This window comes from Ceratotherium simum, chromosome 33, assembly GCF_057802395.1.
Source record: "Ceratotherium simum simum isolate JZ-2026a chromosome 33, ASM5780239v1, whole genome shotgun sequence".
NCBI classification, from domain to species: domain Eukaryota; kingdom Metazoa; phylum Chordata; class Mammalia; order Perissodactyla; family Rhinocerotidae; genus Ceratotherium; species Ceratotherium simum.
The window spans coordinates 24,956,507-24,979,642 of record NC_141932.1 but is presented as its reverse complement, the minus strand read 5'-3'; the positions used below and the strand labels follow the sequence as shown (position 1 = coordinate 24,979,642).

The 23,136-nt window shown below is 38.2% G+C and overlaps 1 protein-coding gene across 2 annotated transcripts in view; it reads right to left on the bottom strand.

Moving 5' to 3' along the window:
• Nucleotides 1-237: 237 nt before the first annotated feature.
• ZNF568 (zinc finger protein 568) overlaps nt 238-23,136 on the bottom strand; it is a 40,484-nt gene continuing 17,585 nt past the window's right edge. The window contains exons 5-7 of one of the 2 annotated variants that reach the window (XM_087422104.1): nt 14,880-15,006; nt 14,516-14,611; nt 238-4,554 (exon numbers count right to left, since the gene is read on the bottom strand). In XM_087422104.1, coding sequence (XP_087278230.1) covers nt 2,975-4,554; nt 14,516-14,611; nt 14,880-15,006 — 1,803 coding nt within the window. In that variant the 3' untranslated portion in view covers nt 238-2,974. Of the gene's footprint in view, nt 4,558-14,515; nt 14,612-14,879; nt 15,007-23,136 lie in introns of both variants that reach the window. The other variant, XM_087422103.1, reaches the window with a different exon arrangement.

Genomic DNA, 23,136 nt, shown 5'->3' with positions numbered 1-23,136 from the left:
CAGGTTTACTCCGAGGCATTTATCTCACAATAAACACAGCCACTCTTACTGGGAGAGGCCAAAAGAGGCACCTAAGGTGGTCTTTATTGACCATAAGTGAAATTTAAAATTTTTCTGTTGACTCCAAAGCTATGTAAAGAAAGGGGCAAAGGATTTAAATGAAGTGTAAGCCAAATAAACACAAAGAAATAAATCAGAGAGAAAAATGACAGTTTAGACAAAAACAAGTCTTGCAAATAAAAATATTTACACAGGTTTTCTTATGTAGATATTACATGAACTTTGAAAACTATTTTAAAAGAAGTCTACAAAAATTAGGTGTGATGGCAAAATTGGACTTCATATAAAATGAATTAAACAAGAGACTATAAAATGACAATACTCTTAGATATTCAAGTTTTGGTAAATTGTTGTTTTCACAAAAAACAGTCCCTGCTATTTACAATTATAAATCACTGTCAATCTTCAAAAAGAGCTAATAAAAGTCAAAATTGATATAGTCATGCTTGTACTTCACAACTTTAGTTTGAGAGAGACATATTTAGTTTTGTGACATAAGCTTCAAAAAAATATGGTTGACATTCAAACATTCAACGCTAAAGTTCCCTTTTGATCACAATCCCCAATCCTAACCTCCTTTTAAAAAAGGCACTAATAGTTTTCTGTATATCAAGTAATATTGTAGAGCTGCCATGATACAAAATTACCTTAAGTAACAGTTGGCTCATGTATTGTTAGAGAGAATGAGATACTTTTAAAGGAACTCGGTTATTACTGCTCAGGGTCTGAGACCACCACTTTCAACCAAAACTAGATAGGTTGTATAAGTCAAGCATTCTGGAAGGAATAAAATGATCTGTAGGTTAAGAGTGAAGCAATTTTACATACTTGCTTATGGGCACCTCAAGAAAATAAAAGACCTTCTCATTTCAAAATATTGTAATAATTAATAATGATATTAATGCCTATGCTGGTTGTATGGAAACTTGCAGGGCAAGAAAACGAATATCACAGAGTTAATTTCTTTTTTTTTTTTTTTTTTAAAGATTTTATTTATTCATTTTTTTCCCCCCAAAGCCCCAGCAGATACTTGTGTGTCATAGGTTCACATCCTTCTAGTTGCTGTACGTGGGACTTGGTCTCACGCTGGACGGAGAAGTGGTGCCTTGGGGAGCGCCCGGGATCCGAACCCAGGCCGCCAGCATCAGAGCGCGTGCACTTAACCGCTAAGCCACGGAGCCGGCCCAGCACAGAGTTAATTTCTCAGGAAAATCTTATTCTCTCCACAATGACTCTAAGCATATTGTTATTTAGCTATGAATCCAACGAATCTATTGTCAAATAATGCAAGACACACTGAGATAGGAGGGATCGTTAGTAGACTATGATGCCCTAAAGTAGTAAATAAAATCGCATTTGATTTGTCACACTGCCATCTGATTTGCAAATTTTTAATAATTACATATTTACTTGAATCTAAGACACAAATGCTTGAAAGATGAGTCTCAATTTCAGAAATAGTAAAATGTAAAAAAAAAAGCATCATAAGATTGAAAAAATATGCTAATTTCATTTTATATAGTAAATAGGACTATTCTAATTACTAATTTTCTGGAAATATTTTTCATAAAATAGTTCAGCATCTGATAGGGCATATGAAGCCATTATAACGTTTTTGTCTTTGGGCATAGGCTTCCGCTAGTCCATAAATTCTAAGAAATAACTACAAAAACACTATTAAGACAAGACATCCATATTACCATTAACTTTTAAGATTTATTTTACATGCTACCAATCTGTTTTTTAAGGCATAAAAATTATACAAGTAAAGCTAAAAATCCCCTTTGATCAACAGCCTCAATCCTAATCTCTTGCCAGAGACAACACTAACAATAATTTGGTATGTATGCTTCTAGTTCATTTCAAATAGTTTACATACATACATATTTCGATAATAAAAACATAGTTCTGTTCTTTATGAATAATCTCATTCCAATTTACATGAATGCCATTATACAATATGTTTCATCTGGATCTTGATGTTTTTCACTCAACATTGTTTTAGATAACTACCCATGTTACAAAATACAGATCTAGTCCATTGCTTTTAACTGTGTATACTATTCCATTATTTGAATATATCACATTTTATTCATGAATTACCCCCTCGATATTTAGGTTGTTTTCAATTCAGATATATATAGTTCTTATGCATATTTGTTTCTTTAGGATATATACCCAGAAGTGGAACTGCAGAGTCCTTTTGTCTTTTAAAAAATGCTTCCCTGCCTCAAAGTCACAGACAATATCCTGTATCTCCTTCCAAGAATTTCAGAGTTTGGCTTTTCACAATACAGTGTTCAAGTCCTTTGGAATTCCATTTCTTTATGTTATAAGATAGTACGTAATTTTATTTTCCCCAGTATGGAGAGTCAAATACTCCAATTTTTATTGACTAGGCTATCATTTCCCTACTGATTCTCAGTGTCATGTCTAATATACAGCAAGTTCACATATATTCATTGGTTTATTTCTAGGCATTCTATTCTGTAAAATCTGTTTACTTACCTATTTGTGCACTAATACCACACACTATTTAATGACCATAACTTTATAACGTGTAGTATATAGTAGAAGGTGTGTCCTCTCTGTTCTTTTTCAAAATTGTCTCAGCAATCCATCAACTCCTATTTCACGTGAATTTTAGAATCATTTTGTAAAGATCCAGGAAAATTCTTGTTAGATGTTTGGAAGTATATTAAGTCTATAGATTAATTTTGGGAGAACTGACATTTTTATGACATTGAGTTTTTCCATCTACATACATGGTATTTCTCTCCACTTATTCAAGTCTTATGCCCTTCAATAAAGCTTTACAACTTTTCCATAAAGATCTTGTTCATTTTTTTGAGTTTATGCCAAGATATTTCAAAAGTTAAGTAGAGCATGGGTTGAATTTAAGAGAAGGCCTCATTTAGTACTCTCGGCGTTTCTCACCTGTATGACCTCTCTTATGTATAGAAAGGGATGCTCTTTGAGAGAAGGCTTTCCCACATTCATTACATTCAAAGGGTTTCTCACCAGTATGACTTCTCATATGTATAATAAGTAACGAGCATTGAGAGAAGGCTTTTCCACATTTATTACATTCATATGGTTTCTCCCCTGTATGACTTCTCACATGAAGAGTAAGGGATGAGATTCGAGAGAAGGCTTTACCACATTCATTACATTTAAATGGTTTCTCTCCAGTATGAATTTTTTCATGCTCAAGGAGATTTTGTCTCTGACAGAAAGCTTTTCCACATTGATTACAATGATAAGGTTTCTCTCCAGTATGAATTTTCTCATGTTCAGTGAGATTTGATTTCTGACTAAAGGCTTTCCCACATACTGTACATGCATAGGGTTTCTCACCAGTATGAATTCTCTGGTGTCGAATGAGGTTTGACATCTGAATAAAAGCTTTCCCACATTCATTACATTCATAAGGTTTCTCTCCAGTATGAATTTTCTGATGTGTAATGAGATTTTCTTTCCGGCTGAAGGCTTTTCCACATTCATTACATTCATAGGGTTTCTCAGCTGTATGATTTCTCATATGTACAGTAAGGGATGAACTTTGAGAGAAGGCTTTCCCACATTCACTACATATATAGGGTTTCTCACCTGTATGACTTCTCATGTGTATAATAAACACTGAGCACTGAGAGAACGCTTTTCCACATTTATTACATTTATAGGGTTTCTCTCCTGTGTGACTTCTCATGTGAAGAGTAACAGATGACATTCGTGAAAAAGCTCTACCACATTCATTACACGCATAAGGTTTCTCACCAGTATGAATTTTCTCATGCTCAATAAGATTTTGCTTTTGGCTGAAGGATTTTCCACATTCCTTACATTCATAGGGTTTTTCTCCAGTATGAATTCTCTCATGTTCAATGAGATTTGATTTCTGACTGAAGGCTTTCCAACAATCCTTACATGCATAAGGCTTCTCCCCAGTATGAATTCTCTGGTGTCTAATAAGGTTTGACATCTGAATGAAAGCTTTTCCACATTCATCACATTTATATGGTTTTTCCCCAGTATGAATTTTTTGATGTGTAATAAGATTTTCCTTCCTGCTGAAGGCTTTTCCACATTCCTTACATTCATAGGGTTTCTCTCCAGCATGAATTCTCTCATGTCTGATGAGGTCAAATTTATGACTGAAATCTTGTCCACACTGATTACACTTAAAGGGGGTTACAACATGGGATGAGCAATGGTAAAATGGTTTTCCATACTTATTACATTCATAATTTTTCTCTCTTACACAGCCCTTCTCATAACTAACTAAGTCTAAATTATGTTCCAACCCTGTATCAAGTGAGTCACATTCATAGAAGCTTTGTCTTGAAGTAACAATGTCTGAGCTCAGAGGAAATATTTTTGTAACTTTTTTGTATTCAATGACATTTTCCTTAACCAGAGTTTTCCTGGAGATGGATGTGACTTTCCTCACAAGTGTTTCCTGTTGCTTCTTGATCTGTTCATCAACTTCCCAAACTTCTAAAATGGAGGACCAAAAATAATTAGTTTTGAATTTTTCTGCTACTACACTATTAATAACATTTCAGAAATTTGCTAATGTGAGGTTGATTTTTAATATTGGCTCTAGTCTACCAATATGAAAGAAGTCCAAAGTGCAAATGTCCCTAGTTCCTAAGGTTGGAGAAATTAACTCCTATAGAAAATATTATGGAGAGAAAACTGACATTTATAGGCCCAAGTAGCTTTGATTGATTTTAAAAGTGTACTTATACAAAGCAGAAATCAGTAAAATGAATAATTAAGATGAAAGGGCAAACACATAAGTGACTGGATAGGGAGTCAAACGACTAGAGGATAAAATTAACACTTGCGATTTAATACAACAGATTGAACGTATATGTTTATTTCTCTTCCTCCTTAAAATTCCATTAAAATAACAGTAAAAGAATAAAGGGTCAAACCCACAAGGACAAAGGAAATAGGAGTGTAAAGAAGGCTGAACAAGAGACTTCAACAAAATACTGGAAGATGAAAGGAATATAGGGAACTGTTAACTGATAACAGAGCTAAAAAGTTAAAGTACTATGAAGATGCAAACGTCAAGAAACAAAGAGATTTGGCCACAAAATAGTGGAAAAGTTCAAAAATTAGAGAATTCAGAAAATGAGGGGCTGGCCCAGTGACATAGTGGTTCGGTTTGCGCGCTCCACTTTGGCAGCCCGGGGTTTGCAGGTTTAGATCCTGGGCACGCACCAACGCACCGCTTGTCAAGCCATGCTGTGGTGGTGTCCCATATAAAGTAAAGGAAGATGAGCACGATGTTAGCCCAGGGCCAATCTTCCTTAGCAAAAAGAGAAGGATTGGCATCGGATGTTAGCTCAGGGCTCATGTTCCTCACAAAAAAAACAAAAAAGAAAGAAAGAAAATGAACCCATAGAGGCTCTAGACTTAGGGACAAGTGAAGCAGACGGAGAGGAAAGGCCTAACACCAAAAAATGAGGGATTATGTGAACATTTATAGATTGAATAGTGAGCCCTCCAATCCCTTTCTGTTGCATAGTCTCATGAATACTGGCATGTACCTGCGGGCAGGCAATGGGAAGATTAAAAATAAAAGACCCATAGAACTGGCATTTGGGATTCCACAAAAAACTCCTAGGTTCTAATCCAACCATTCTACAGTACATCTCCTACTCAAAAAGCATCAAAAAATTGTTAGCTACAAGACTTTTAGAATTTCCCTTTTATCTTTTCATGCATCAAAATGAGGTAAACTAATGACACTGATGGATTCCTTATTTAATCAAAGAATTTGAGAGTCTCATTAAAAATATATAGAAAACAAAGCAAACAGAAAAATGGGGCAAGTAGTAACTGAAGGAATGACAAAAAGTTATATAAAGATATGTAATTAATAGTCATTTCTTGGCTCAGTAGTAACAATACACAGATCTTCCTTGACTTATGGTGGGATTACATCCTAATAACCCCATCATAAGTTGAAAATACCATAAGTCAAAAATGCATTTAGGGGCTGGCCTGGTGGTGCAAGCACTTAAGTGCGTGTGCTCCACTGCGGCAGCCCGGGGTTCACCGGTTCGGATCCCGGGTGCGCACCGATGCACTGCTTGTCACCGATGCACTGCTTGTCAAGTCATGCTGTGGCGGCGTCCCATATAAAGTGGAGGAAGATGGGCATGGATGTTAGCCCAGGGCCAGTCTTCCTCGGCAAAAAGAGGAGGATTGGCAGATGTTAGCTCAGGGCTGATCTTCCTCACCAAAAAAAAAAATGCATTTAATACACTTGACCTACCAAACACCATAGCTTAGCCTAGGCTACCTTAAACGTGCTCAGACACTTACATTAGCCTACAGTTGGGAAAATCTAATGCAAAGTCTATTTTATAATAAAGGGTTAAATCTCTCATATAATTTATCAAATACCATACTAAAAGTGAAATACAGAATGGCTGTACAGGTACAGAATAGTTGTAAGCGTATGGGTTGTTTACCCACCTGATTGCATGGCTGACTGGGAGCTGCGGCTCGCTGCCACTGCCCAGCATCAGGAGAGAGTATCATACCACACGTTGCTAACCCAGGAAAAGATCAAAATTCAAAGTATGGTTTCTACTGAATGCATATCTCTTTCACACCATCATAAACTCAAAAAATCCTAAGTCAAACCAACATAAGTCGGGGACCATGTGTATCAACAATCAGAACAAAGTAAGCAGTGAAAACTGATTTAGCCAAAAATTGTGATATATCCATATTCAGAGAGAAATGAAAAGAGAAGCCGTGGTGGTAGTGTAAGAGTACTAAACTCATCTTTTATTACTATCAAGTTGATGAAAATTAGAAAATTATCAAACAACAGCATATTCAGAGAAGTCTAGCTCTCACTCTGTTCCTGAAACACTGATTCCTGCTTTGACTTACAGGTAAGCACTTTTATTACTTTTTGGATAATTCTTACATTCTTTAAATATATATATACATACACACACACAACCCTCCCACCCTTTTTTACAAAAAAAGGTAGCATATTCTAAATGCTATTTTGCACAGACTTTTTTTCACCTATATATCCTGAATGGAAGCATGACATCTCTGACTTGTTTTCTAGGTTTTTTTTTGTTTGTTTTTTTGGTGAGGAAGATTGGCCCTGAGCTAACATCTGTTGCCAACCTTCCTCTTTTTGCTTAGGAAGATTGTCCCTGAGCTAACATCTGTGCCAGTCTTCCTCCATTTTGTTTGTGGGTTGCCACCACAGCATGGCTTGACGAGTGGTGTAGGCCTGAGCCTGGAATCTGAACCCGTGAACCCGGAGCCACTGAAGGGGAGTGTGCAAACTTAAGCACTATGCCACTGGGTCAGCTCCTGTTTTACAGTTTTGACACTGGAATCACGTAAGTATTTTACATAATGAAAAAAAATTAAATCAAAAAAGGAGAAAAAAAGCCAAAACAACTCCTAAAAATGGAAAACAAATGGAGATAAGTAAACCTACACATCAAGTTAGGGCCATAATCACACAGAGAAGAATTACTTCAAGTGAATTTAAACATGGCACTTTGATTCTATTCTAAGGGAGAAAAAAATACATGCAAATAAATCTTAAACATTCAATATTCTTTTTTTTTAGTAGTATGATTGGTATTACTGTTAATTTGGAACTAATATATATATAAAGAAACTTAAGGAAAGAGAGGGAGGGAGATAGATCAGTTTTGACCCCCACAGGACATGTGGCAATGTCTGGAAAGTCTGGAGACATTTTTAGTTGTCACACTTGGGGGAGGGAGGAGATAGGGGGATGGTGCTACCAGCATCTAATGAGTAGAGGCCAAGGATGCTGCTAAACATCCTACAATGCACAAGACAGTTCCTTACAGCAAAGAATTATCTGGCCCAAAATGTCAGTAGTGCCAAGGTGGAGAAATATATATGGATTAAACAAATAAATGTTTTAGTGCAATAAGGAGCCAAGATTTTCAGTATAAAAGATACAAATACAAAGCAAAAAAGGTAAGGAACAACCTTATACTCTTTAATTTGAATTGGCTGTGTCAGTATAAACACATACATATTTTCTTTCAAAAAAATGCATTTTTCCTAGCTCTGTCCACTTAAAATCTCTAGAAGCAATGATAACCCAGTACTAATGAGCAACCATAGTGCCCAGATTGTGGTCTCCAAATATCATTTCCCACTTAAGGAAGCAGGGGTTTTTAAAGAAATGGCTATTCCCATGTCTAGAGCAGGAAATTTACAAAATTAGCTAAAGAATCCTCTAGCTAAAGAGACAATCTGAGCATTAAAATAAATGATATTTATTAATAATACATTCATGTGCAGTGATAATATTATTTTGATGCTCAAAGTATATAAATTTATAATGATTTGACTTAGCAAACTGGAGATTGCTAGGACACCAGTCATTATGCTAAAAGTTTTTGAAGGAAAAAAGTCAAGTATTCCTCTTTCCTGCCCTGTAAAAACTGTATTTCAGGTAATCAAATAGTTGATGAAAGAGTTCTTCTTTATGGGAGAATTTCAGCTAATAAAAGTAGAAGGAACCTCTAAAAAAATAATGGATCCAGGCAGGGATCATCAACAGTTGCTAAAACCCTTAAATGAAAGGTTGACAAGAATCTTTAAAATAGTTGGATTCTGATTCACAACACGTGAATCTACCGATTAATCTCAATATTTCTAAAAGTGGGACAAGGTGACAGGATAAGAGGCAATAAGATGTACACGGCACCATCTATGAAGTCTCCCTGCCAAAGAAATGAACATGAATATAACAAAGCCAGATTACAGGAAAAATGGGATAAAGGAATATGTTAAACAACACCATGAGGGAGCAAATTGCCAAATCCAGAATGTGGGACATTCTAGAGCCGGGGTTGGCAAACAATAGCTATAGACTGTTTTGGTACAGCCTGTGTGCTAAGAATGTTTTTTACATTTTTTAGGGGTTGTTAGAGAGAGAGGGAGAGAGAGAAAGAATAGGCAAGCAAGACCTTACATAGCCTACAAAGCCTATTTATTATCTGGCCCTTTAAAGAGAAAAACTGCTGACCCTTATTCAAGAAGACAAATGACCTGGCTTCTTCACAAATAAAACAATGGGGAAAAAATGAGTTGGGGGAGGAAGAGGAGGAACTCTTATGAATTAAAACAGACCTAAGAGATATATTAACCAAATGCAATGTGTTGATCTTTATTTGGATCCTGATTCAAATCAACCAACCATAAAAAGACATTCTGAAACAATCGAGAAAATATGAACAGAGACTAAGTATCAGATGATAGTAAGAAACTATTACTAATGTTATTACGTGTGATAGTAATATTGTGGTTATTTTTAAAAATTTTATCTGTTGGAGATACATAGAATAGTATTTAAAGGTGAAGTGGGGCTGACCCCATGGTGTAGCAGTTAAGTGCACGTGCTCCGCTGCTGGCGGCCTGGGTTCGGATCCCGGACATGCACCAACACACTGCTTGTCAAGCCATGCTGTGGCCGCATCCCATATAAAGTGGAGGAAGATCGGCATGGATGTTAGTTCAGGGCCAGTCTTCCTCAGCAAAAAGAGGAGGATTGGCATGGATGTTAGCTCAGGGCTGATCTTCCTCATAAAAAAATAAAATAAATAAAAAAATAAAATAAAGGTGAAATGTAAAATAGTTCAGCAAAAAAAATAAAACAAAAGTGGGGGAGAGAGATAACACAAGTCTAGCAAAATGTTGATCACTGTCGAAGATAAGTGATGAATACATGAGGATTCCTTACACTTCTGTTTTTGTGAATGTTTGAAAATGACTATAATAAAATTTTTTTAACATATAAGCACATTTATTTAGAAATATGGAGGTCAATACCAAGAGAAACAGCTAAATAAGTTGAAAATAATTGCCCAAACAAGGTAAAATGTGAGGTCAGAGCAGGGGACTGCTATGAGCCTTGTATTTCTATGGTTTTTTAAAACAAGTACATGTATTACTTTGAGAAAAATTAAAAATGCACATCAAAAGGAAAAGAAAGAATGTAAAAGAGAAATAATAACAGTAGCATTAGGTTTAGAGAAGCAAATTATAACCCAAGTTCTCATTACTTTTGCCTAGATTAACTGCCACATGATCCTGAGAAGTCTCTCTCTCGTCCACTCTACAGACCACAAGAAAATTAATTTTCATAAAGTTCTAATTCCCTTATTGCTGCATAAAGACACTTGAAGCTTAGGCTGTCCAAACTAAATCCAACCCCAAATTGGTAGTAACTATGGAGACAGCTCCAACTTTCCATCTAACTGCAATTCATTTTCATATATGCTTAAAGAACATGGCATACAAGCATCCAGTGAAAAGAGCAGAAGGCAAGCCATCTTTGTTCAAGATCTGAATCACTGCAGTGTTCTAACAGCAGGTCCTCTCATTTTATCCTATGTTCATTTCTAGACACTGAAACTGTCCTTACCAGCAAATCCTGCTGTGTTTTGCTTCTGTTCTTTCTTCATGTCTGACATACTGTCACCCCAAATAACATTCTTTTCTATATTACTAGCTTTACATTGGTTTTCCATACTTCTAGATTTCCATCAACTGTGAGTAACTTAAAATTCAGATAACTGAATATAAAGGTTAAAAAATGTACAAATATCTTCTAAGCCCCTGCTTGTAACTGACCATTGTACCCTTGCTGCCACCATGCACAAGGCAAAATCATAGCTTCAGTGATTAAAAAAGGGAAAAAATTAAACTAAATGACCAAGAAAAATTTTAAAATATAAAAGAGGGCATGAAGGCTAGCAAAGTTCAGAACTCTCTGATCTACACTAGATAACCCACCCTCCATTTCACTAATCCCTTATAGTCCACCCTCTTCCAATCAGGCTGTGCCTCTAATTTTACCCCACAAACATGTCCCGACAATTTTACTCTCCAAACTTTTGTTATGTTTTTCTCATTTTTTATGTCTTGAGAATCTGCAGATCTTACAGGAAAACAGCTTTAATGCCAAGCTCTCTAAAAAAAAGAAAAAAACTTTCTCAATCTTGTTACTCCTTCTATAGTCCTTCTCTTAAAACTTTTAAGGTAGTCTCTGTTTGATTCACTCATTTACTAAATAAATGCTTAACATGCAATTTAAGATTTCAACAATATTTCATGTGGCTCTGCCTTGTCTTTTTACTGTAACCTGAATTACTCTGCATTTACTTTGAATGTCTGTAAGTAAATATTTGAAAACAACAAAAGCAGTATGAAAAATCTCTCCAAATACTGCTCTACATTAATCAATTCATGAATCATTTATTCATGAGCAATAAGACAGACTTTCTTTCTCTTGATGGGTTAATAATTTCAATCTCAGACATCAAAGTGTGAAAACATATATAAGACAGTATGTGTTTTCAGACTCCAAATCACTCTGGTAGACATATAGTAAAAATTTAGCTCAGAGGTGGGGGAGATCTCTAATGGCTGGAAGTGCTCGAGACCATTTACAGTCATGCGCCATATAACAACGTTTTGGTCAACCACGGACCGCACATACAACAGTGGTCCCATAAGGTTAATACCATATTGCCTAGGTGTGTAGTAGGCTATACCATCTAGGTGTGTATAAGTACACCCTATGATGTTCGCACAACAACAAAATCACCTAGCAACACATTTCTCAGAACATGTCCCTGTCATTAAGCAATGCATGACTGTATTGGAAATTGAGCTCAAAGTTAAATAACTGCCAGAACCAGGACAGGTAAGAGCACTCATGATTAAAGGAAAAGATGTGACGAGTTTCACAATACTGGAGACATTAAAGATACATATTCCAATGTTGTCATTTCTGCAGTTAAATACTGACTTAAAGGCATGAACAAACCTATATCATGAAGGTACATAAAGGAAAAAGAAGTCTGTATGTAATTTAGAACTGTTTTGGATAATGTCTGTGAGGGTTGGAAAAAAAAGTCATGTAAAAGATATTTCATAAAGGAAGAAGAAATAAACAATAAATAGGAACTGAGGAGAAATCAGAATCTTTTAGAGAGGAGCAAAGAAGAAAGACATTTCCAAGAAGGGTGATTCATGGGATCAAATATAGCATAGAGAACTTCCTGTTTCAATACAGTCAAATTAAATATCTCTGTCTCCTCTCCCTCTGCAAACATGAAGAAGAAATGGAAAAAGAAAATACATCTTCAATGAAACTAAAAGGCAGCTAAACTCCAATTCCAGAGTATAAGGAAAGACCAGACAACAGATTGAACCAAGTTGGGAAGAAACCCAGAGATAGTGGCTGTTCTTTTTTATCTCAGACAGAAAGCACAGTGAACCAAGTTCTCCAAAACTGAAGGCACACTCTGTGGGCAAAATGAAGGAGCCATTATTTGCAACGATGAGATCCAGATGTGTTGAGACTGGCGGCAGGAACACAATGGTCTGCACCTGGCCCTGTCAAATGGTAGGGAGGGCAGAGCTAAACAAGGAGATGCAAATAGTCATTATTCTGGTATAAGCAGTCCGTTGGCACAGAAGGGTGGAGGAGATACTGAGTGCTAGAGGAATCATGCAACTAATAGTCTCTAACTCAAGAGAAGTAACGGGCAAGCCAACTCTCAACACAAAACCTTGTGTGATAAAGGAGGTCAATATGAGCAACAAAGGCTTCCTCCTAGCTCAGAGCATCCTTCTGGACAATCTTCAACACTCCTTCTGTAAATAGTGGGTCCAGAAAGAAACAACTTCATTCAAAGATGAGAAATGATCATTGTAAAAGGAACCAGTATCAGATCTATACAATGATGCTACAAGAACCAAAAAACATGAATATACAAGTTGAAAGGAAAAATTCACATTGATTGATCAATAGGCCTCATAAAGTTTTAAAGCTTTAAAGAAAAAGGAACCTGTGGGCATCCAAACAAACAAAACAAGTTATCTACGAGGGGGACAATCAGGCCTCAGGTTTCTCCAGGCAACATTCAAAGCCAGGAGACAGTAGAGGATTGTCCCAAGTCTTCAGGGCACTGTCTACAGAAACCTCCAGGAAAGAAAGTATGGCTCAAGAAATTTATATATAACCGATGAGCAACCAAATATAAACCTTAAAAAAAAAATGATATCGTCCTATGTGCCAAACCTCAGGGACTCTCATTTCCATTAAATTATAAGCTCTATGAAGACAGGATTTTGTTTTGTACAGTGTTATATGCGCACGCCTGGAACAGTATTTTATCTTTATTGTTAATGACTATAAATGTGGTTTCCTTTCCTTTATATCTTCTACTTGGTTGTTGAAGTATATACGAAAGTCATTGATTTTTATTTGTTAATTTGATATCCTACCATCTTAGTGGATTCTCTTACTATTTTTTGCTTTTTTTTTCAGTTGATTCTCTTGTGTTTTCCAGGGATACAATCTTATCATCTTAAAATAAGATGGATTTATAGGTTTCCTTCAAATTCTTATAGGACTGATTTTTTTTTCTCTTGTCTAATACTTAGGTATAAACTTAATAAAAAATGTATAAGAGCTATAAAGGGAAAACTTGGAAAGCATTTCTGAAGGACACAAAAGTAGAGAGATCTAAACAAAGACAGAGCATGTTCTTGGATAGAAAACCTTGATATTATAAAGATGTCAAATCTCCAAAAGTTAATTTATATATCTAACACATTTCCTAAAAAGTCCAACAGTTGTTTTTCTCTGGAAATAGAGAGTCGAATCTACAATTCTTTTGATAAAATAACAATCAAGAATAGCCATCACAACTCTGAAAAAGAAGTGTGTGCAGTTGGAAAAGAAAGGGCTGAGTGTCAAGGATAAGAGGGAGACAGACTCACTTTTCAATTTGTCTTTTGGACTATTCATATTTTTTAACCAAGTAGGCATATATTTTATTTTCAAAAAATTAAAGTAATGGGAGGTGGGAATAAGTAGGAAGGAGGCACCAATTTCTAAGCCAGACACTTTTAAAGCTACATGGGACTGTGAGGGTTGTGAAGCACAATGGGAAGTGTGAGTCCTGTTACAAAACACATCTGAGGCTTTTCAAAAGGGTAAGAAATTAAAAGGACTCTAGTGTGAAACAAATATGTTTCTAAAATGCTACTCACCCATAAAATACTGAATGCATAAGAAAATAAAACTATGAACACAAAGGAAAGAGAGGGCTTATGGATCATAGAGAGGGACAAAAATCCTGAAAATAAGGCTGTAAATGAATTAGGGAAGGCTGGCATCCTGAAATCAGATGGGGTTACTGGCCCTCTAAAATTTGAAAATAGCTCCAATATAGGAAGAAAACAGTATCTGGAAACGTCACAGTAATCCAATCTATTCATACCACTCTAGAAGACTAGGGCCTTTAAGAAAATCTTGGAAAATGTGAAACGGTATCAACCCCCGAACAAATGTCATGTGGCTTTCTCATTTGGAGCTGCCTTTTCACTTATTCACCTGGACAGTGGCTCCCAAACATTTCTTCCTCTACCACCCATGGCTCCTCTTCCTGCTCCAACTTGAAGATCACATCTGGTTTGGTGACTTGATAGCCTATCATGGGAAACAGCGAAAGACTTGGATATTAATGCTGGAGACAACTATCCAGATTTTGGGCTGAGTTCTGGGGGACTGAGGACTTATGAAGAATGATGATGGAGGAACTTCCACAGCGACACAAAGTAATTAGCCTCTACCCTGAAGATGAGTACACACAATCATGTGAAGAAAGGGAAGGCTAGATTTATCTGGCAAGTTAGAAGTATTCATACATTTCAAAAATGGAAAGGAATTCCATGTAAAATGGCAAATCTACCCTTACCCACTGTGACTAGGTTGCTATAGTTCTCCAGCATCACATCCCGGTACAAGTTCCTCTGAGCAGGTTTCATTTGCTGCCATTCCTCCTGGGTGAGGTCCACAGCCACATCCTTAAATGTCACTGTTTCCTGTAAAAATAGAACCTTAATTAATATGAAGTCATCAAAATTAGATGCAGTGGTCAGAACATGTAAGAAGTCATTTAGCTAGTCTCCAGGGATCAGAGTTCATTAAAAACTGTATACTAAGTCTTCCTATTTATCTAATCTTGTATTATACTGTGGGGGAGAACAAACCATAGTAGAAATATCCTGTAAGGTGATGTTAATTATTGAGTCAGCACACCTATGTATTCATCATCTATTATGCAGGAAACTGGAGATGGTGGTCACTGACTTGCACTGGAAGAGTCAGACATGACTCACAGGTAAGCGGCTCAGAATCTGTCCAAGTGATCATGTGATCTAGTGAGAAAGGGAATATGGAGAAAGTGGGGAGGGAAAGAGAAATAAGGCAGGAGGAAAGAGAAGAGGTACAAAAATATGAATGTGCAAATTTGAAATTTCTATAGGGCTTCCAAAGGAAAATGTCCACTATGCAGTTATAGGTATGAAGAAAGGATAATAAATGAGAATTTGTTAGCCATCAACCTAAAATTGGGAGCTGAATCCATGGCTGAAGGATATGAGTGTTTGTAGAGAACAGACATGGTAGGTAAAGGAACAAGGACAGAATCAACAGTTAAGCATCAAAGAATAGGACTCAGGTTTTTGTTTCTTATTTGTTTTATTTACAATCAGAAGATTAGAATTAAAACCATGAGAGTGGTGTAACAGAAGCCAAGACACAAATGACAAATTTCTGGAAAAGAATGTTACTTGATCACATATATCTAACTCTTTCTCCCCATTGAAAACTTCAATATCCAAGTAAGGAAATAAGGAAAAATCTTTATCTGCCAGTTCTCAAAGAAAGAAAAGCGTCCATATATCCCACATTTGGAAGAATTTATTCAAGTAACAGTACTAATGAGATAGACTAATGAGTAGACTAGTAGAGAAAAATGGGAAATACAAATGGAAATCACCGAAGGCTGAATTGCTATTAATATTTCTGGGAAATTCTCTTTATAATCTATGGTCATTACTATCATCGACATCATCATCATTGTCATCTATTGAGGACTCACTATGTGGCACGCACTGTTATAATTTCTTTTTTTTTTTTTTTTTTTTTTAAGATTTTATTTATTCATGTTTTTCCCCCCAAAGCCCCAGTAGATAGTTGTATGTCGTAGGTTCACATCCTTCTAGTTGCTGTACGTGGGACTCGGCCTCGTGTTGGACGGAGAAGTGGTGCCTTGGGGCGCGCCCGGGATCCGAACCCGGGCCGCCAGCATCAGAGCGCACGCACTTAACCGCCAAGCCACGGAGCCGGCCCTATAATTTCTTTAGATATATTAACTTTTAGAATTCCCCTAATAAGGCTATGAAGTAGCTATTATTATTATCCATTTAAAAGGTAAGGAAACTGGGGCTACAAGTAACTCTCCCATGGTCACAGAGCTAAAATATCTGCTAGAGCTGGATGCCAGCCCAAGTAGTGTGTCTGCAGAGCCCATGTTCTTATCCATATACTATACTTCTTCTCCAATCGGCAGGAAGTCCAAGAGTCCCACAAATATCCCCTGATTCAAGACAGACAACTGGGCACACAAGAACTCCTGCACCTAAAATCTTTCTTGCTGAGGTTGAAAGCATGTGAAATCACCAATGCTGGGAAACCACAGGACAAATATCATGACAAAAAAATCAAAATCAAAAGCCCATGATGATGGGACATCATCCTCACTTGGAAAAGCAGAGAGAAGTCTGATGAAGCAGTGGGGAGGAATACTGAAGACAAAACAAGATGTAGAAAACTGGCCTCTGGGCAATGGTTTCGCTAATCAGTGTTTGAAAAAAGGCAGACATAAAATATTTTTGCTATTACTACCCAATACTGTATTAACCAAATTAGTCAAATGAACTTACAAAAACTAATATTCAAGATTTTAGGTGAAGAGTGAGAGAATAATCATTAAAATAACTTTGGAGTAAACTACCTGATATGTAGGACTTGGTAAATGTAAAAATTAATTTTACACTTAAAAAAAAAGCTGTTATAGGGCTGGCCCCGTGGCTTGGTCGTTAAGTGCGCGCGCTCCGCTGCTGGCAGCCCTGGTTCGGATCCCGGGCGCGCACTGACACACTGCTTGTCCAACCATGCTGAGGCCGCGTCCCACATACAGCAACTAGAAGGATGTGCAACTATGACATACAACTATCTACTGGGGCTTTGGGGAAGAAAAAAAGGAGGAGGATTGGCAATAGATGTTAGCTCAGAGCTGGTCTTCCTCAGCAAAAAGAGGAGGCTTAGCACGGATGTTAGCTCAGGGCTGATCTTCCTCATAAAAAAAAACAAAAGCCATTATATATGTGTGTGTGTGTGTACACACATATATATATATCTCCATTTCCAAAAACAGACACCTTGATCATTTTAATAAATTAGACAAACACTTGTCAAGCCTAAATCAAGAAAAACAGTAAAACACAATGAACCAAATTTGGGATATAAAAAGAACACGTAATAAAAGATAGAATGGTAAGTTTTAAAAAGTTATGAATTCTACTTCTAGGATAGCAGTGTGAGGTCAGCATCATGGCAGAGTGAGCTTCCCCCACTGAACTCTCCCCCTCTAAGACACAACAAAAAGGACATTCATATTCCAACAGCAGCTATTCACACAACACACGGGACGTCTGAGGCACCCAGGCAGCCGTACACCCGAGGACTGAATCCCCAGAGTAAGTGGAAAGAGGTAAGAGGAGCTCACTTCCTTCTCCAAGGACTGCGACCCAGAGACTGAGACCACGCGGCTCTCAGCGCAGGGGAAGGGCAGCTCACTGCGAGAAAACCGGCGTTCTCCAAGACCCCTCACAGTCTGTGGGGATCCCCCTACGGAGAGAGCGGAACTGTTGCGAGGGTACTTTCAATAAGCTAGCCCCTCAGGAGAGCAGAGAGGACAGCGAGGCGAGAAACCTCTGAGATCGGGGAGGCGAAAGTAAGCACCCCTCCCCCACCAGGCCCACCCAGCCAGCGCTTCAATTCAGCCCTGTCCCCAGAGGCAGCGGCCCCTAGGCACCCGGGCCCCACCAGCAGGGGCAGCGTGACCATGCCCCGCCCCCACAGGCAGTGGCCCCCAGCAGGGGGTGAGCCTGCGCCCCGGCACCAGAGGCAATGGCAGTTCAGGCCCCACTGTGCCACAGCCCCAGCTCCCTCGGCTTGACTGCCCGCACCCTCTGGCTCCAGCTGCTTTGGTTTGGCCTGTGGTCAGGCTCTAGCTGACTTGGCGCCAGCAACTTCAGCCCAGTGCTCTCCTGTTCCAGCTTCTTTGGCCCAGTGCACTCCAGTTCTAGCTCCTTCGGCCCAGCAGCGCATCAGCTCTTGCTTCTTTGGCCCAGCAGTACTTCAGCTGCAGCTGCTTCAACCCACCCACACCCAAGCCCCAGCTGCTTCAGCCTAGCTGTGCTCCAGTCCCAGCTGTTCCCACACTCCAGCTCCAGCTGTTCCCACACTTCACCCCCAGAAGCCTCTGCTCAGCCACGCCTCAGACCAGCAAGGGGCCCACGAGAGTGCCAGGGGATTGAGGCAGGCCAAAATACACAGCCCTTGACCCCCACCCAGTGGCAGCAAGAGGAAACTGCGACCATATATTTTCACTGTGAGGAAAAGTAAGCCAACACCGACAGGCACTATGCAAAAATATATTAAATCTCCAGACAGAAAAGGAAAATGACAAGCGCCCACAAGTCAACCCAGAAAGCACAGAAATGTATAACCTTAATGACAGAGAATTCAAAATAGCCGTCATAAAAAAGCTTAATGAAATACAAGAAAACACAGACAGACAATTCAATGAAATCATGAGTTTCTTCACAAAAGAGATTGAAACTATAAAAAAACCAATCAGAAATCTTAGAGATGAAAAACACAATAGAGGATATAAAGACAAATCTGGAAGACTTAAGCATCAGAGCTGACAATATGGAGGAAAGAATTAGCAATATTGAGGACAGCAATGCAGAGATGCTCCAGATGGAGGAGGAAAGAGAATCAAGACTAAAAAGAAATGAAGAAACTCTCCGAGAAATATCCGACTCAATTAAGAAATCCAACATAAGGATTATAGGTATTCCAGAGGGAGAAGAGAGGGAAAAAGGAGCAGGCAACTTGTTCAAAGAAATAATGGCTGAGAACTTCCAAAACCTGGGGAAGGAGCTGGAAATACTAGTGAATGAAATAAATAGATCTCCTAAATATATCAACACGAAAAGACCCTCTCCAAGGCATATAGTAGTAAAGCTGGCAAAAATCAACGACAAAGAAAAAATATTAAGGGCAGCTACACACACACACACACACACAAAAGGACAGCAGTGTGAAGAATTCCATGGATCTATTTCCCAGAAAAAGAAGCATAACTGGTGAAAAGTATTTTTTTTTTAAATTTTAAGTCTCTGGAAATTGTCCTAAGGGCATACAGCAATGAAGAACTATTTATTCAAGAAAATCTACTAAAATTTGGTAAAAACTGTGATAGTCTGTGGAATTTGAGCCAATCTGCTCCCTTCCTCTCCTCACTCCAGCTCAGCTTGAGAGAAGATCCATTCCGTGTGGGTGTGGCTAAGAAGACAGGGCTCCTTCTCCCCTTAGCTACCAAACAAGGGATATGGTGTCTCACTGGGAGGGGCAGATGTTCAACATTCTCATTCCATTCAACTCCAACCTGAAGAAGCTAAGTTCCCGGTGAGTGTGGCCAAGAGGTCAGAGGCTCCTTTGCTCTAGAGTGGAGGTTCTACCTAAGGTGCGGCAGGTCAAGAATACTGGTACACCAATTACCCTTATCCCAGTTCACTTTTAGGGCAAAGATTCTACGTCAAAACAGGCAAATCAAGAACACCAGAGGCTACTATCTCACCAAAAGCCCAGAGTTGTGGCTCAAAGATTTTGTCCCGAGGGAGAGACAGTCCATAAGCAGAAAGATCTCAAAAACTCTCCCAAAGGAAATGAATGTTTTTGAAACAGAGTAAGAAAAGCTAAAGCTTAAGGGCATACTCAGAAACAGGAGGTTTTGGTGGTAAGCAATTAAGAGGAGGTGGGTAGCTCCCTTTAATTAAGAACAACAAGGTAGGGGCCAGCCTGCTGGCGTAGCGGTTAAGTATGTGCATTCCACTTTGGCGGCCCGGGGTTTGCAGGTTCAGATTCTGGGTGCAGATTGATGCACTGCTTGTCAAGCCCTGCTGTGGCAGTGTCCCATATAAAGTAGAGCAAGATGGGCAAGGATGTTAGCTCAGGGCTAATCTTCCTCACAAAAAAAAAAAAAGAACAACAACAAGATAAAGCATAGGCCAGTTCAGCAGACAGAACCAGGGAAAAGGACAACTAAAAAGAAAGAAGTCAGAAGAAACCTCAAACACTTGCCTCAAAAACTACCCGGGCCTGAATTTAATTGGATCCTACTGTGGAGCAATGTGTGCCCCAGGCACTGTCAAAAACAATAGAATAATCAGTTGGTATTTAGTTGATGTGGTACCAAACAAGGGAAAAGCTTAAAAGAGAGATTGAGAAAATAGAGAGTCAAAGAGACCTCTGCTAAAACTGTCACCCTACGGTAACTTTGTACATGTCCAAGGCTATGCCCTCTGAGGCGTGACACCAAAAGCATAACACTACAGGGGAAACAGACTTCACTAAAATAATTGAGGCAAGTCACTATACAAATAAACAAGTAAACAACAATAAAAACAAATCTTAGAAAAGGGGGAAGGGAATCAGTATCCAGAGTTGCTACAATATACAGCCTAAATGTTCAGTTTTTAACAAAAAATTATGACAAAGAAACAGGAGAGGGAAACCCATACACTGGAAAAAGAGCAGACAACAGAAATTGCCTGTGAGAGGGCTCAGATGTCAGGTTTAACACACTAAGACTTCAAAGCAGCCATTATTGGGGCTGGCCAGGGGCGTAGCAGTTAAGTGTGCGCGCTCCACTGCGGCGGCCCGGGGTTCACAGATTCGGACCCCAGGCACACACCCATGCACCACTGTATTGAGTTTGTAACATATAGATGTAATATGTATAATAATTATAGCACAAAATGGCAACAGAGAACAGAGCTACATAGCAGTAATGTTTCTATATCTCACTGGAATTTAGTATAAATATGAAGAAGATCTTGATAAGATGTATATGATAAGCCCTAGAGCAAACACAAAGAAAATACAGTGAAAAATCATTAAAGAAGTTAAAATTTTACACTAGAAAAAATTCACTAAATGATAAGAAAGCAATAAGGAGAAACAAAAAAGATACAAGACATGGAAAACAAAAAGGAAAATGGCAGGCATAAAGCAAACCACTTTAGTGTTAACATTAGTAATAAATAAAAAATCCAAAAAAAAAAAGGCAGATGTTGTCAGAGTGGATAGAAAAGCAAGATCCAACTATATGCTGTCTAGAGGAGACAACTTTAAGTTCAAACATAAAAATAAGTTGAAAGTAAAATGATAGAAAAAGATGTATTGTATAAAGAACAACCATAAGAAAGTTGGAGTGAATACACTAATATTAGAAAATAGACTTTAAAACAAAACTGTTACTAGAATTAAAAGACATTTCCTAATGATAAAAGGGTCAATCTTGTAGAAAGATTATAAACATATATGCACCTAACAGAGTCTCAAAATACATGAAGCAAAAACTGACAGGGGGCCGGCCTGGTGACATAGTGTTTAAGGTTGCATGCTCTGCTTCAGTGGCCTGGGGTTCATGGGTTCTGATCTTGGGCACGGACCTGTACACCACTCATCAACCCATGCTGTGGTGGTGTCCCACATACAAAACAGAGGAAGACTGGCACAGATGTTAGCTCAGGGACAATCTTCCTCAAGCAAAGAGGAAGAGTGGCAACAGATGTTAGCTCAGGACTGATCTTCCTCACCAAAAAAAAAAAAAAAGTATTTAAATCCTTTTCTAGTCTCAGTAATATTTTAAAGGTTTTTTTCTCCCACGTATATCAGATATTTTTTCTTGAGGGTTTTGTTTCTACTCTAAGCATCTTTCTTGCATTTTATTTTTGAGCGGTTATGGTTTGCATGTTAGATGCTATTGATTTTTGTATATTAGATGCTATTGATTTTGTGTCCATATTGAATTGAGTTCTCTTGTTTCTGTTCAGCTGCCCACATATACAATTGTATCATCTAGATATCATAATTTTGCATGCATCTTTCCAATTTTTATCTCTTTTTTCCCCTCTTTTCTGTACACCTATGCATACAGAATTATAGTAAATAAATGTGGTAGCATAGGCAATCTGGTCATGTCCCTGACTTTAGTGGGAATGTGTCTCATTTTCCTCAGTGAACACGGTGCTGGTTTTTATCTTATTATGCTTTTTTCTTGAATATGATAATTATATTAATAGATTCCCTTAAATTGAAAGACCTTTGTGATAGATAGAAAAGATATTTCATGCAATTCTTCTCCAATTAGTCTATAAATTCTTATTTTTTTGTGTGTGAGGAAGATCAGCCCTGAGCTAACATCTGATGCCAATCCTCTTCTTTTTGCCAAGGAAGATTGGCCCTGGGGTAACATCCATGCCCATCTTCTTCCACTTTACATGGGACGCCGCCCATATAAAGGATGGCTTGACAAGCAGTGTGTTAGTGCGCACCCGGCATCTGAACCTGTGAACCCTCAGGCTGCTGAAGCAGAGCACGTGCACTTAACCGCTGTGCCACTGGGCCAGCCCCTAGTCTATAAATTCTTTGCAATTCCAATTAAAATCCGAACAGGATTTCTTTCCCTAGAACAAGATAAACTGATTCTAAAATTCAAATGGAATCACAGAGGTTCCAAAGTAGCTGAGAAGTTTTTGAAAACCTAAGAACAATATGTCTGTGGCAGGAAGTGGGGAAATCCTTGTCCAAGCAAACAGAGTTATTATAAATTTATAGTAATTAAAACCATGTAAACACACACACAGATACACATACACATAAAGTATAGTACTAGTATAGATGTAGACAGATTAAAGAATAAAGAGGGCCGGCCCTGTGGCTTAGCGGTTTAAGTGTGCGCGCTCCGCTGCTGGCGGCCCGGGTTTGGATCCTGGGCACGCACCGAAGCACCGCTTCTCCGGCTATGC